This window comes from Mercenaria mercenaria, chromosome 17 (genome assembly GCF_021730395.1).
Source record: "Mercenaria mercenaria strain notata chromosome 17, MADL_Memer_1, whole genome shotgun sequence".
Lineage (NCBI taxonomy): Eukaryota > Metazoa > Mollusca > Bivalvia > Venerida > Veneridae > Mercenaria > Mercenaria mercenaria.
This window is the reverse complement of record NC_069377.1, coordinates 57,031,591-57,048,076: the sequence shown is the minus strand read 5'-3', so window position 1 is coordinate 57,048,076 and position 16,486 is coordinate 57,031,591. Positions and strand designations below refer to the sequence as shown.

The 16,486-nt window shown below is 31.9% G+C and overlaps 1 protein-coding gene across 1 annotated transcript; it reads left to right on the top strand.

The window, feature by feature from the left end:
* Positions 1–661: 661 nt before the first annotated feature.
* Positions 662–16,009, top strand: LOC123537002 (prion-like-(Q/N-rich) domain-bearing protein 25). The gene is made up of 8 exons (XM_053528265.1): positions 662–726; positions 6,726–6,804; positions 10,066–10,194; positions 10,563–10,682; positions 11,040–11,165; positions 11,332–11,451; positions 12,503–12,634; positions 13,001–16,009. Exons 1-8 carry the CDS (start codon positions 724–726, stop codon positions 13,087–13,089), a joined length of 798 nt encoding a protein of 265 aa, XP_053384240.1. The 5' UTR covers positions 662–723; the 3' UTR covers positions 13,090–16,009.
* The last annotated feature ends 477 nt before the right edge of the window (positions 16,010–16,486 follow it).

Here is a 16,486-nt window from a genome sequence, read left to right as displayed (position 1 = left end):
TGCATGTATAATTTAAATGAATTTGTTGTTAGATTTTTGAAGCACACCGTCTGCCATATCTTTCCTCAACAGTTTATATTTGTTGCGCGCATGGCTCTGTCTGTGTTCTGTTCTTTCGAGAAATCTACCACTATCATTTTTTTTTAATTCTTATATGTGTCTCAATTGTACCGCTTTACTTTCTATGACACTAGTGATTGTAAGTCAGTTCTAATCAAGTCATCTCTTATGGTTGAACACCTCTAATTCAGGCTATTTTTTATTTTACGTAGAATCCACTTACTTGAAAACATTATTTCGACATTTTGTAGAGTATAAGGTTTTCGGGGATGTATATTTTCTTCAAGAAATTTACCTTTAGAGGCAAAATTTTGTTTGCGGAATCCGTTATTATACTTCTAAAATCAGTGTTAAATAATATTCTGCATTGCGAAAACGTATTGCAAGAACGTGCATATAAACATTTACTCCTTATACTGAGGTTCACAATAGGCGTAAAATTAAGACGAATAAATGAGGCACACTTCAAATATGCTGTATTGCACTTTACAACTTCAAGGTCCCGACAAAATGTGCAGATCAATGCATGCGCCGTAATGATAAACACAAACCGTTGCTAGCGAGCGGACACATCACGTGACTGATAAGATATCAGCCCCCTATATATTTTCAAAAACACTGTCGCTATTGCGGAATCTCGGACATTAACACACAACAGAAAACATGGTAAGAGCTTTTTTCGATAATTCTTATAATTTTCTATTTAATTTACAGTAAAGGTCAGTAGCAGTTCATTTTAAATTTTTTAAATCAACACAACTGTCTGAGTAATAATTTTAGCCTTTTTCTAAAACCTGTTAATGCGTAATCAAATACAAAAATGTTCATCAACAATCCAGTGCAAGGCTTTCCATTTCATTGCAAAAGAAATAAGACCAGTAAATATCTTATATTACTACCGAAACATCATTGTTGCTTTTAGCAAATAAAGACAGCATTAGAGACGAGAAACTGAACGGTTAAAAGTTAAAACTTTTAAACAATGCAACAATTTAAACTAATTGGTGCGTTCTTTCTTCATTTTGTGATCCTGTCACAAATGTATTCGTGAATGAGGTTAGAATTTTTGTAAGTGAAACAACACGGCAATGGAATGGAGGTTTTAAGAAAGTCTTACAGACCAAACTTTAAATCATTTTAACCAAACATTTGCTGTCTTAATGGGTTGTTAACACACTTTATTTTATTTTATTTTTAGATAAGTTCAATATTGATGCTATGTTTACGTTTCAGCAATAATCAGTCATTTTTATATTCTGAAAAAAAAAATCTTACGACTGAAACAGTCTATGTGAAAAGGATTCACGACAAAAGAATTTGAAACGATTGAGAGGATTTCAAACTCTGATACTTTATATATATATATATATATATATATATATGCAAAGATTGGTGAAAATATAGAATAAGTATAGCTAATGACTAAACTTCCCATGTATTATTGTGGACTATTCTTAGAAATTACAGCAAAACTTATTATGTAACGTGTTAAAAAGTGTGCTCAAATTCTTCAATTGATACAATGGAAACGAGGATTGTTTTTAACAAAAACTTTTATATTCAAATACATGTATTCATTTCGACACGAACACTAAATATTTAATTTGCATAATAAAGTATAAGAGACGTACAAAGATTGTACATTTCGACTGAATATATAATATAACATCATATTTCAGATTTTGATCTTTTTTGTCAAGCAGGTTTTTATTTTTGTCTGAACTGAATCATGCCGCTACACCCATCAACTAAGAAGAAGTCTTGTACTTTTCAATGTTTGATGACTTTGTCATTTCCGTTTACAAATCTACACTCTTTTTGTATGTACAAAATTGAACCCTGTGCAAAGTGCGTGTCCTTGAAAAGATCTGACAGAAGCTGCTGATCTGAACAATGAGCGCATGCATCTTAACTTTTCGCAAGGAGCCAAACTTCAGCCACTCTTCTTCGGATCCATCTTTCCATCCTAAAATGTCGTTTGCGTCGACTGTATCATTTTTGATGTATTGCCTGAATGATTTGAAGCGAAATGTGTTAGATCTGTATTCTTGTTATGTCGTTTGGGAGCAATTTTTCCCTCAATACGGTTTTGTACTGTGCGTTCACGTTGACATTTCGAACGTCATGCACTAAGCGGCAACAAACCGGCTTTTATTCAATAAACCGTTCGAAGTAAAATACTTTCTAACACAGACTGAAGTACAATTATTTTAACGTAAGAGGCATTATCTCATTTTTTCATCATCTGCTTAAGTTTCCATATAGAACACATTGGATTTTATTAAATGAAAATATTCAATACAGGTAAAAAAGCGATAAAAATATGATACACAATCAGGTTACAACGCGAATTAAAATCTCTATAGAAGGTTATATAATGATATAATAGAAAGAAACACATTGATGTTTTTCTCACCGTTCATGTTCTTTTTTTTTTTATAAAATAGGTATTATATGTTTTGTCTGGAACGCAGTTTCACCGCATTTCGTATCTTGTAACCCTGGAATTCTTTGTTACTCGCCTCTTATCTGCTGCAAAGCATGTGTTTCTGGTACTTGAAAGACTAAAAAGCAATAAGGAATGATGTTACGAAACTGACGTTCAGAGTTGCACTTAAACATTTCAAACAAAATGTAAGATGTTAATCTACAAAATGTCTGTCGTGAAGACCCACCCCCACCCCCACCTTTTTTTTCCTTGTCAAGAAATAATTAAGGACGCTCGCTACAGTTTCGTAATTTTTTTCTCAATAATTGATTTTGATGAAATGTTTTGTATTAAAAGATCATGTTATGATGTATTGAAAAATGAAATAAAATTACTAGGTCACCAGCTTTGTTTCGATTTAATTTGCCCCTAGATATGGTGCTATTTTTAACATTTTTCAAAATTTCTATAATCCTAAAATATATTTCAGTAAAGTACAATAATCAGCATAAATTTGATATCTAAGCATTTTTATAACGGAAAACAACATATCTATTTGAATCATGCTCAGAGAAATCAAAAGAAAATGATTTTGTAGAGAAAGGAATACTTGTTCAGCAGACCCAAGGGCTAATTTTGCACATTTTTGTCAATCTTAAGTTGGTACTTCTGCTATTTTTTCGAGTTTCACATAATAGAATTTAATCAAACTCTGCACATACCTTTGGTTATGTCTACCTAATCTAAAACAAAAAGAAAATTGATAGGTCACCTTATTAGATTTCGCTTCAATCAAATTACAACGAGGTGGGGTGTGGCGGGCATTTATACAACGCAGGTTTGTACGAAATACTCTTTCAGTGTTTCAGCAAATACCTTTGAGATGATCAAATTATCAAACGGCAGATTCCTTAATAAGCGGATTTAAGGTGTTTCTGAAGCATTTTGATGTCATAGAACGATGAAAATTTCCACCTTTCTCCGAACAAAACCTATAGTTTACGAATACGGATGTACGGTATGGGTACGGTACGGGATTAGAAACAGCTGTGACTCAATGCAGAGTTGGAGCGATGGTATAAATTACAGACTCCAGTGTCGGATTGAAGCAGTTTGAACTAAAAGTACTTTCAATGTATATATTTTGTAACCATGGTGATACTTCCCCTAACCTTTAGTCAGTATATTATACATATTTTACATTAAATGCATGCGAACATAGAATAATTTGCGAATTTTTGCCGTACGCGACATTAGATAATCACTTCCGGACATGCGCAGAAGACCGCTTCAACTCTCCAATGAGCTACATCGATTAGAAACACAACCAAATTGGCACGGTGTTGTGGTAAATATCGACCCGTCCGGAAAAACTGTAGCCAGCGCTTTTAAAGATACCTATATTTGAAAATTCAGAATTCTGACCGCTCCGTTTTAATTCATTCATAGAGGCTTAATATTAGTCATAGTCTTATATCTCATACTTCGAAATTTTCGTAGGAAACCCATTAACAACCTTTAAATGTGTCTGGAACTATCCCCAAAACAGATTTGGTATCCGGATAATGCGTGCAAGTTCAAACGTATCTGATTTGCTGTCAATAAAATATGTTTTAAAGGCAAAATCGATTTTGCTGGAGAGCGTGTAAACACATAAGCCACACTATTGTTGGATATGTGTAGTTAACTGTTGACTTTTTGATAGTTTGTCCTTTGTTTTAAATAAATGGCAGAGCACTTCCCGATGAAATGCCAACAGAAAAACATATTTAGGAAACTCTAATCAATATGTATGAAAGCTATCAAAACTTACGAAACGTACAATAATGCTTCAAAACAAAAGCAATAATGTTTTCAGTTGTTTTTTCTGTTCTTTTTTCTGACAAATGAGACTTTAAATCTGAGCGGGGTTTACATTTGTAGATTTAGCTCACTACAATGTCTGCCATTTATTTAAAACAAATAACTGTTTAGGTATAAGAGGAATTCAGAAAAAAATGACAATGCCCATATAAAATATAGAGAAATCTCTTTAAGCTTGTTGCATACACTAGTCCCTCAAAATATCCACCCTTAACAGAATTACATTTTCCATCTGGGCTATCAATGGCCTGAATGCTACAGAGTAGTCTGCCTTTTGTATACTATAGATACACTGATACACTGCGCTACCAAGATCGCTTCTGGAATGGTAGCGACGCCCAGCCAGCATTTTGTTTCAGTAAAAGAAAGAGTTATTGCAAACTATTGCCAAACAGAATTTCAAACGCGGATATCCTAAAAGCTTATTCATTTTGTTATGAACGAGGTCATTTCTGTGTCGTGAATTTCAGTTTTGGTAAAATTTTGTGTCATTCTTTTTTAAATTCTTGCTAATATATAAAAACTTAATTGTATATTATATGTATTTTTACCAATAGAGGACACGGTATGAATTTGATTAACTGGTACAGCCAATATGACTTTATTTGTCAGGTTGTTCGAGGTAAGGAAACAAAGGTTAAGTTGGGACTAGGTCTAATAAGCAAATGATCTCTTTAGTAAGTCATGTGATTAGTGGAATAGGGCATATTTGATGTGTTTGTAAAAGATAGTTGAAAGGGGATAATTCAATTATAAAACATAATAAAAGTACATGTACTAGATGATGACAGTAAATGAAAATATTTAGATATTTAACATAAACATATATGGTTAGAAAAAAAAGGAAAAAGAAGCAAAAACCTTGTGATGACAGCATCAGAAATGAAAACTGCTACAAGGCGAGCAGATTTTTAGATTCACTGGAAGGCATCTTTGTAAGTAACATTTTGAGCCAAGAAAATTCTGGTTTGTTTAAAAATGATGAATACATTATTAAACCGAGATATTGATCAAGTAACAAAAAGTGATTCTAAACCAAGGACATAAAATCGACCCATTCGACATTTGACATGGATACAGTCAAACTGAGTCCATCTCTGGAAAAGAAAGATGGACTGTCAAATATAGACATTTTAGGGTATAGACAGTAAATTAGTAAATTTGAGATATTAAAAGCGAAAATTGGCCATTATGAAAACAAAATTAAATGTGGACTCAAGTAAATGACAAATTGAAATAGACAGACGCATGTATAAATCACGCTGGATGGAGAAAACAGGTATTTCTGTTGATCTAGTACCGTATGGCGGGTTAATTCTGCGAGTATTTATTTCTGTTTATTCTGCGGGTCGAGGTTGTCACGCAGAAATAAATTCCGCACATTTAAACTATAAGCAGAATTTTCTGACGCAGAAATAAACTTTGATATTTCACTTAATATAATGGCCTGTTATTTTTATCTCACGGGTTTTTCGTCTGCTGACAAGTTATTGACACCGTATCAATTGTGGTTGATTGTTTTTGTTATTGTATCAATCCATTGTCCACGAATGAATGGTTACCGTTTCGGGCGTGTAATCTTTACAAGTGTATATCACGCTAGGCTTATGAAAAGTTTTACAAACGTTATATTAATTTGGGATAATAAACATTTTGCGATAACGATATGAATTTGAGTCGTAAATTATGACGTAGAAAAAGCGCTAGCTATTTCCCATGAGCAGAATTAACTTCCGGTTTATGCAAACCGCAAAAATTAATTCCTGCTTTTCTCGAAGGTCGCGGAAATAAAAACGCAGAAATAAACTAGGCCCATTTTAGGACAAAACCGCAGTTTTTTTTTGCCTGCAGAATTAACCCGCTATAGGGTACATGATAAATGTGATGAAATTCGGACGGGGAAGAAGTCACAATTTAAGTTGTTCATCTTCAATTTTGCATTATTACTGGATGATACTGAAAAGACACAGGCAGGTGATGGTGGACGAATCCAATTCAAAAGTGTGCATAGGATAGTTAAAACTGATAGATTCCGCAGGAAAATAGTGGCAGAGTTTTCTCTTTTCAAAGAACAATGTGAATATGTGCGGAAACAATAGAAAATATGAAAGGGCACAAAGAAACCGAAATGAAATGCCAATTTAACTAACTACGTTTGTACACCAACATAGATTGCATATGACATATATGAACTGTTAAAAAATAAGATATATTCTTAAATGATAGATGATGTACAATATACAAGTGAAATAAATTATATGTTCTGTTCTGCTCTTTTACCAAACTTCGCTTAGAAATGTATGTTTTGATTTAGCTCACTATTCATGTGAATAAGCATAAATCAAAGAACGTATTTTTGATTTGTTATTTTCAGGAAATGGAAGTGTCTTTTGGCATGGTGCTGAAGTTGTTAGTGGCCGTTGGACTTTCAGGTCATTTTTATGCAGCGCAAGGTATTTACTTTTATGCTATATAATATATAATTTTAATACTGTTTGATATTGATAGGTGATATAATGAAGGTATTTGTTGAAGAGTTTGCGCAAACAGTGTGATCTTCGAATGGTCATCTGTGAACAAATGTTTCCATACAGTTGCGGTGTTCTTCAGGACATTCAAATTTTGTAAAGCCTGCATGCATACAATTTTTGTTTCTTAATACACGTGATTAGACAATCTTGCTGAACATTTCGAAAAGGGCGTTTGCGTAGAAGATGAAGATGCGTAGAAGATGTGCACCAGTGACCCGAACAGTACTTTACTGGACATTTAAATTTTTAAAAAAGAAGGTTTTTGTGTATAATTATGGTTTGCCTAATTAGATATTTACAAGATCTTTCGGTAGACATAATGATCCCTAATCTCTATTAGGTCAAATGATACACGGTTTCGTTTATTCTTTGAAGCAGCTATAGTTCAAAGGAATTTCAATGTATTTCACCGTAAACGATGTATGTTATTTGAAAACGAGAAGCTTAAAACGATCATTTTTGATACTCACTGAAAAAGATGAAATCATCAGGACATAAATTCTTGAACACGAACACTAGGATTTCAATATTCAGCGTATACTTACTGTTGATGCATGTGTATCTCTGGGTATGGTGATATCAAAAGATTAATAAAGATTGTAACTTCTGTCAGTATGTACTGGATGTTGATCTATTCAGATATATGCAAGAAAGCCAAGACAGTGCAACAAAAGAAGAAAGATCAATGTTGTGTATGAAAGTGTTTCGCTACAGTCGTTGCTACCGGAAGTGAAGGATTTTAAAATTTGTTACCACTCATGAATAAAAATCAATCAGATCGAATCTATTATTATTTTGCTTGATTTCTATGCTTCTGAAGGACCTTCTGCTTATAGATGATAATGACCAGAAACAAAGACTTGTGATTTAACGTCACTTGCAAAAGCTAAAAAGAGTATATTGTTGCTACATTTCATAACTGTTCATTGACACTGTGACAATTAAACCGTGTATATTATTTTCATTCATTAATTTGATGAGTTGAACTTTTTTAGAAATAATAAAAATAAATAATAATGTTTATGTGATTTCAAGAAACGTACACAAATAATATGAAATGAGTAAACAACAATCAAATGCTTGAAGTTATCAGAAATATGTAAAGTAAGTTATATCGATTATAACGAGGTATGAGAAAAAGATCATTTCCGTAATAATTGTTCTTTTCAAATTAAATTCACATTTGTTGATTGAATATTTATCATATTTGCTTAAAGATGTTTCTAATAGTATAATTGTAACAAAAGTTACTTTGAACACGGTTGAATCATATGAACCTTAAAAGAAGACTTTTGAAGGAAGAGTAAGTTTAAAGCGATTTTAAAAAATCAAACATGAACTATATTTACCTACATGCTGCATATTCGATCTACTTACAATGTATTTTTCATCAAATTCTGTTGAAAATCGTTGTTTTTCTAATACATTTAAGATAAAACATTCGTCTACATTTCTGATAAGGGTTTCCCGCTTTATAAAAAACAGAATTCTCGTCAGCAAACATCACGTGATAATCAATAGAGTGACACACATATAGATATCGCACACTGTTGTGACGTTTTGAAATAAATAAAAAAAAAACAATATTAAACATAAAATGAAGTCAGTACACTTAGTACGTTTACGATGCAGTCAGTGATTTTCCGTTGGCCTAGTGCGGTTACAGTATTCGTATTATACTTTTTTGTCGTGAGTTCGATTCCCAGATGCGTTATTTATTTGTCTTTATTTTTTCTTCATAACAATTCAATGAAGACAAAACGAGTAAGTAAATCTAGTTCTAACATGTTCACTAAAATAATATGTCACAACTGACGCGTACTTATGTCTAAATACACTCCACCTTTAATATGATCTAATGCTTTTAAGCTTTCCTGTGATATTTTAAAACCTGTATGGGTAAGTTTTATAAGTTTTTTAACAATCTTACACTTCACTTTAATTAAAAGCATTGCCCGGCCATAATTTTAGGATTGATTGATTTATAGATACTACCAATTTTATACGGAAATAAGAAACAAAACAATAAATTAGAAACCAGAGAAATACTTACACAAAGAATGTAATGTAAAACTGGGGATCGAACTCCCGACGAAAAGATATTATAATACAAATATCGTAACTGCTCGGCCAACGGGGAATCACTGACTAAATGGTAAACTTAGTGTATTGACTAAATGCATTTCCACTACCGTCTATGAACAGGTTCAATCAAACCGAGCCTGCAACATTTTCGTTTTTGTCGTGTTGGGCGACCTGTGAAGTTTCCACTTTTCTCTATTTAATTATATATTAATGTTTTGTTTTCACTTCTAAATGCCATGATACTGTGCGCTACCTATAGCTCGGTTTTGAGGTGAGTGATGTTTGTGTACTTTTAATAATGGAACGGTCCGTTATTTAGGTAGTGTTATTCTGTACGATAAGTGGGTCTTATCTAAATAAGGCAAAGTAAATTGTATTGACTTCCCTCATCGGTAGACAAGTATATAAATTGACCCATCAAACCACATGCGCACTTCTGGTTTGCTGCCCACATGATGATAGCTTCTAAAATTTCTGTCGCATCTCGTTCTATATTTATCAATGTTTACAAAATAAAGCGTTGTAACGGTTTATAAAAGTTCATGAGAAAAACTGCAAATATTCGAATGTTCCCGTAATTCCGGAAACTATAAACTATAGATATATATAAATAAATAAATATGTAAAACAGTGGCGGAATTATGCCTTTCGGTGATGAATTATTTTAAAAATTACAATTCACAATGTGTGGGTTAGTCGCTTTAAATATCTATTTTATTGTTTAACTGCTCTTGCGACACAGTTTGGTTGTCATCATAATTCTAATCACAAAACACACATTTACAGTTATATTGTGGTGAATATTTTAGATCTGTTGTATTTGAAACACTTTCATAGACATTATTTCGGCAGAAACTTACTTTATGAAATTCAGCCGAAAAAATAATGTGGAATGAGTCATGACAATATGTTAAACATACATAACTTTGTTTAAATAACAGAAGCTGACATTAACTATTAAGCTTTTTGAACTTGTTAGTTAATATCATCACACAGTGATAAGTCGCTGCGGGTTACGAAGCAAAATGTTTATCACTACTAATACTAGTTGTTTTATTATTTATTATCACATTAATATAATGATTATCTTGTTTCAAGCGTCTGTCTCACAGACTGCGTGTACTGTTGGCGGAAGTCAATGTAATAGTATAGCCAACTCATCTTGTGTCTCTTCTAAGTGCAAGTGTAATGATGGGTTCAATGAAACCACTAACACATGTACCAAAGGTTTGTTCAACCATTTCATTAAGATTGTGTATCTACTTGTCTGTAACCGATTATGATTCGTACAATCTGCATATGAGTTCGAGTAGATAAATTAGTTTAAATACTAACTTAAATTTGCATTCTTATTTTTATTTCCAGATTTCTATTGTCCATATATGTATCATTTAGCTCTCAACACTGATATATGATTTGTTAAAAATAAATGTAATCTGAAAGCTTACACTATAGAAATAGAATAATTGCAACAACCCTTTACTCAAATAAATCCTTATTGTCATATTTAAACATTTAAGCACGACTGTGTAGATTCATTACTTGAGTATAATTACAACGTTTCATTATGCGTATTTCTTTATTTCTTACTTCAGTTTTAGGTGCAACTTGCACGGTAGCCCCCGATTGCTCAACCCTAGTCCCTAACTCTAACTGTAGCACAACATGTTCATGCTCACCACTGTATAAAGAAAAGATGAATATGTGTGTAAAAGGCAAGTAAAATTATTTTAATTTTCTTCCTCTGTCTTCTCTTGAAAATAACTTATTTGATTTATAATGCTGGAAAGTAATGTACAGTATAAATTATAGTTACGTTACGGAAAAAGGAAGTTTGATATATTTCAGTACAATGTTTAGAATTTAACCCATATATTCTAATAGCCTGAAAATTTTTTATTTATGTATATAACTATTTGTCACAGGTTATACAGTTAGTAAACATATGCTCCTAGGGATATTTATATATATAAACATTTAGATTCTTTTTCCAGACATTATGCTTTTGTGTGTGCGTATAAGTATGTGCTTACGACAAAAACATAATAACTTTGTCATCTGTTTCCAATCAGCCGTGTCACTTACGACATGCACTACGGATGGAAACGAATGCAGTCAGATAGGGAACGCTGCATGTTCTTCAAACAAGTGTAAATGCAATGCCGGTTTTAAAGACACCGTGGATGCTTGCACTAAAGGTTTGTATATGGAATGTCTTGTATTCAATTTCTTGAGAATTCAGTTCATTTTTCAATTTATACAAAACATACTGTCAAATTTATACAAAGTACAAATATCTAAGGAATCTGGTGAAGATTGAACCAGCTTAATCAAAACCTTACATGTGTGTCATGAATTTTACAGTACTCGGTGCAGCATGTACAACAGATGGCAATTGTGCAACTGTTACCAATTCAGCGTGTACAACATTAAAATGTACATGTTCTACAGGTTATGGGGAGTCGGATAATATATGTGCAAAAAGTAAGTGTAATTTTATGGTGTATATAAAACACGTTTAATTAAGCAGATGATTTTTGCAATGAAACTATCAATATGATATATGTAAAAAAGAACGAGTATTTTCCCTGAATTTATGTTTCAAGTTTTCTTGATCATATTGATACCATACATCGTTATGGAGAACTAAATGGATAGTTATAAAAAAAAACATTATTTTGTAAAGCATGTTATGACTGAAAAGTTATTTAGAAATTTGATGGAACAAGTTTAAAAATTCGACATCTTCTTTGAAACTTACAAGTTGGCCTGTATAATTGTTTTCCTTCAAAGTCTTATTAGTTCTGCTGCCGCCCATTAAGAGCTTTAGAAATCTGTATGATACTTTTGAATAAATTAATATGACTTAGTTGAAGTAAAGGATGTTATTCAGTGGAATTTGAATTTAATAAAATATCGTTTACGTTTGGAATCTTTAAATTTTAAAATCACACTTATATGAATATTATTGTTTTGTACATTTCATCAGTGAGATTGTTTTTCAGATTTAGCTTGACGTGATATATGCTTACATCGTTATCCAGTATTCATCAAAAGTAGTGTTCATCAAAAGTTATTAATATAATCTCAAAAGAAATTAGATGAAACAAGCTGACCTTAAACATAATTTCTTTTTCTCTTTAGAATAAATTATCAGAGAATGCTTGCAAAAAATCTTCTACGCAATGGACACAAGTTACCTATGATTAATGCCTTTTGATTGTTTATGATTAATGCCTTTTGATTGTTTATAAAGTGCTTCTATGCAACAAAGTCTTTTAAGTTTAGATACATTTAGCTGACATTTATTTTAGATATTGCTAGTAGAAATGGTACATATTTCTTAAGACGGGTTTTATCGGAATCAATTTAAACAATAATGGCAAGCTTATATCGTATTAGGTGCGTATTTAAACCATTGCCGATAGCCATTGTGCCGACAAAATACACCAAAGGTAACTTGTCATACTTTTATTTATAGGACACGTTTCTTTTTATTTACCTGAAAATAAATTCATATTTTGTTTTACAATAGCTGTCTCGGGAACAACATGTTCCAAGTCTGGAAACGAATGCAGTTCTATCACCAACTCTGCCTGTGATGTGCCAAATACAAAATGCAAATGTGATTCTGGTTTCAAAGAAGCAGTGAATAAATGCACAGCAGGTTAATATAACATTTCTATTTGCCTTTAGGTATATAAAAAGGAGCAGTTAAAACAATCATTTTTCTCCAACCTGTGTAGATTTCTTAAAGATTGGCTGCATTATCTTTACTTATTTCAATACTTCAAGGGTAACAGTAACGTTATCTTACAAAAATATTTCGTTAAATGCAATAGCTTTCTGATTTAAATGGGTGTTTGATTTAGGTCATGAACTCAAACGTTCGAAAGTGCTAAATTTGGAACCCGATCTGTATCGGCAAACACTATGACAAAATGCAAAGTCAAAATGATGTTAAATTTTCGATACCTTTTATTTAGAAAATTGTTAACAAGCATTAATTATTATGTATGATATTATTTTACAGAATCGAAGGCCGTCACAGTATCTACTACAACTACGACTGCACTGTTTGGTGCTACGTTTCTTGTGTTTGCTTTGAAAAAAGATTTTTAGGCTGGTAAAATATTCGACACCACGATTACCAGATCATGACAATTGAATAAGAAAATATGTATTTATATGTTTAGAATAAGACATTAGATTCATTTTAAACAAATCCCGTTATCAAAATTACCCGCGGGAGACGTTTGTAGCTTGTAAATGACCAATATACTTTTCTATGTGGAAAACATTTCTATGCTTTAGTAGTTTAGTAGTTTATCACTTTACTTGCTCATTACACTCTCTCCTCTCTGACTGACTAGAGCACAAAATTCAAACCGCCGATTTTAATAGACGTGCATTAGTGCTTATTTTCATGTTATTGTTAAATTGTTTTAGTACAATGTATATATATTTCATTCTTTTTGTCAGTTCAAAACACCATATAACAAACAGTGGATATTCCTAGTATTTTTGTCAGGAAAATACCTAACTGTTTTAATGCTTTGGCAAAGTTTAATAGAAGCAAATACATAAATATTTTCGATGAATCAAAAACTAATTTCAATTAATCGAAAATGTTTACATACTGAACGAGTCGCTTTGATGTTAATCTTTGAAGTTCATGATGTTCCTTTCTTTACGGAAATAAAATCTAAGCGGAAAGTTAAAGTGGCATTATGCGCATCTTAGTGTTTTGGTGACTGTTGTATAAACGCAAGTTTCAGTTGCTGTACATTTAAAAGTGTTACATTAACGAAAATGTTGCATAAGTATTTGAAGCTGATGTTTTGAAACAAAGAAATCGGACTAATAAAATAATAGTTCCTTCCTTCGCTGTGATATCTCTTATGTTGTTGTTATTGTTGGTAGAGATTTCTGCAGTAAAAGGGAGACAACTCTTGCATACAACTTTTCTTTTCTTAAAACAGTGGACCACTGAAAATAAGAAAAGTCATATTTGGAAAGTTATTATGTCGTACCGCTAGCAGGAAGAGTTTGGTATATTGGGTTAAAAGCTATATTTCTCTACTCTTTTAATAAAATCTGGAAAGTAGATCCCTCGGAAGCACCGAGAACAAGGCAAACAGTGAAAATTGCATTCTCGGTTTGATTGAGTCTGTTCATGGGCAGTAATGGAAAAAGCAACACTGCCCACGCCCCCTAGCACCGGCTTAAGCAGTATTCAATCTTCAAATCCAAATGAGTTGAAATCAATGATCCCGAAGGACCAGAAAATATAACAACACTGAGATGAAGTCGGGGCGACTTTTTACGGCCGTAATGCTCATATATATTTCAGCTGGAGTTTTACTTGAAAAAAAATGCGCATAATTCCACTTTAAATAAAGACCAGTTGTTTCAACACGATCATGACTTTCCTCTTTAGAACGATTTTATACACATATAAAGTGTAAAAGTTCCAAGTGAAATTTGACATTAGAGATAGGTGGTCATATTTGAAACATCCAGCTGGGACAGATACATGACATATTTATATACATGTACCTTGAACGTTTGATGTTTCTCATTCATTCAGTGTTTCTTTATTTTCAGTACATTTCTATTGAGAAGCTTGTCAACATGTTTATTTTGTTATTTTTTATGTTCACATTTTCTTGCATTACATTTCCAGAACAACTGTTTTATTTTCAAATATACCTCTTTGTTTAATTTGTGACTATGTTTCAACAATGGCATTATTGTTTAATGCACTAATGCATTTGCATGAAACTGGCTGATAGATGGTAGATGAGTAATATTCATTCATTTGCGCAGATTAAATACAAATTCATTATAACACGTAATTGATCACCTAAATCAGACATTTTTATACTGTCAGTAATTTAATTTTGCCTTATTGACTAATCGGAACTTTTTACGGTTCCTCAATAACGTTGGCAATATCTTTCATAACACCTGTAGTACATTTATGAAATTCAGACACTAAATCAAGTATGTTGTTAAGATCATACGAAACATTCAACAAATCAAATTGTATAAAGATATTATCTTATTCATTATACGATCTATATCCATGTTTTAAAAACAACAGAAATAAAAAATACATGTTTGGTTTTTATTCAACGAGCAAATATTATTTACAAGGATATAGAGTTGTACATATGATGTTGGATTGTCACTGTTCTCTGGTCAAATATCAAACCTGAATTGAAACATATGTCCAAGATATGGTAGGATAAAGAAGTTATTTTGTTTTTGTCAAGTTTTTCATATCTTATCACGAAATTCGATCAGTAAACATTCTAGACATTTATGTGTATTTTTGTGACTTTTTAAAATTGGGCCGTAAAATACATTAAATGATATCACAGCATTATGCATTATTCATTAATCATTTGTTATTGTTGAGTTTTTTTTTTTTTTGTTTTTTTTTTTTTTTTAAATATCATTAGCAACGCATGTGTTAGAAATTCTATCAATGTACTGTATTATGAAAGAAATTGCCAAACATTTCAAGAGGCATTAGAGCTGAACTTCAGATTAGTATATTGCCTAACGTTGGTGCAATTTCAGTCTAAAGGAATACTGGGATAGCCAATATTAAATGACTTTATATAATTCGTACAATCAATCTATGTACTGTAAATGAAACGAATTTAATAAAACTGTTGCTAAATGTAGGGATTTTATACATAAGGATGATCTGCAATCATGGTATTATTCCACTCTAAAGGCGTATGAACATGATTAAATAACGTTGTTTATTTGAAGGTAGATCTTTGTATACCTAAACAATATGTCATGATTTTTTTTTGACATCGACTGAATTTAATATAACGAACTGTACAGAAAAAACACTTGCACAGAATAAACACTTGCATTATTACTTAACATAATGTTACGAAAAAGTTATTGGAATTAGCTGTACACACCCAATCTGTCCGTTATTACTTATTATGATGTTTAGTTACAGTTTATAAAGTTTATGAAATGGACATATCAGATCAATAAACAGTTGTTTTATGTATTCTGTATTGTTTGATTTAGCTCCCAGCAAGGAAATCTTCGGTTATTTAATGTCAGCAGAACAACTTCCTCCCTGCGAACAGATCTATTTCCTTGGTGCCATTCACCTAAAGTAGGTTTAATTTCACGAAGTATATTGAACGAAGCATTGTTCTATGAGGACTGCCATTTAGTTAAAATGTATTTGTTGATATTTGACCTAAAATCAGTATATGGTAATTTCAATTTAGATTGATTTAATGAAAGTGATTTCTTTGCTGCAGTATCAGCATCTTCATTTCCATAAATACAAACATGACTAGGAATCCAACAGAATATGATGGAATTTTTAAAAGATAGTTCATGAACCCTGAGAAGAATGTTTTGAATGAGAGGATTTTCTGTATTACGGTTGTATATTGATTGTAATACAGAAAGTGAGTCGGAAAAGATGATAAACTTTTCTTCATTATATTCTGAAATAAAATTAAGGGCCAAA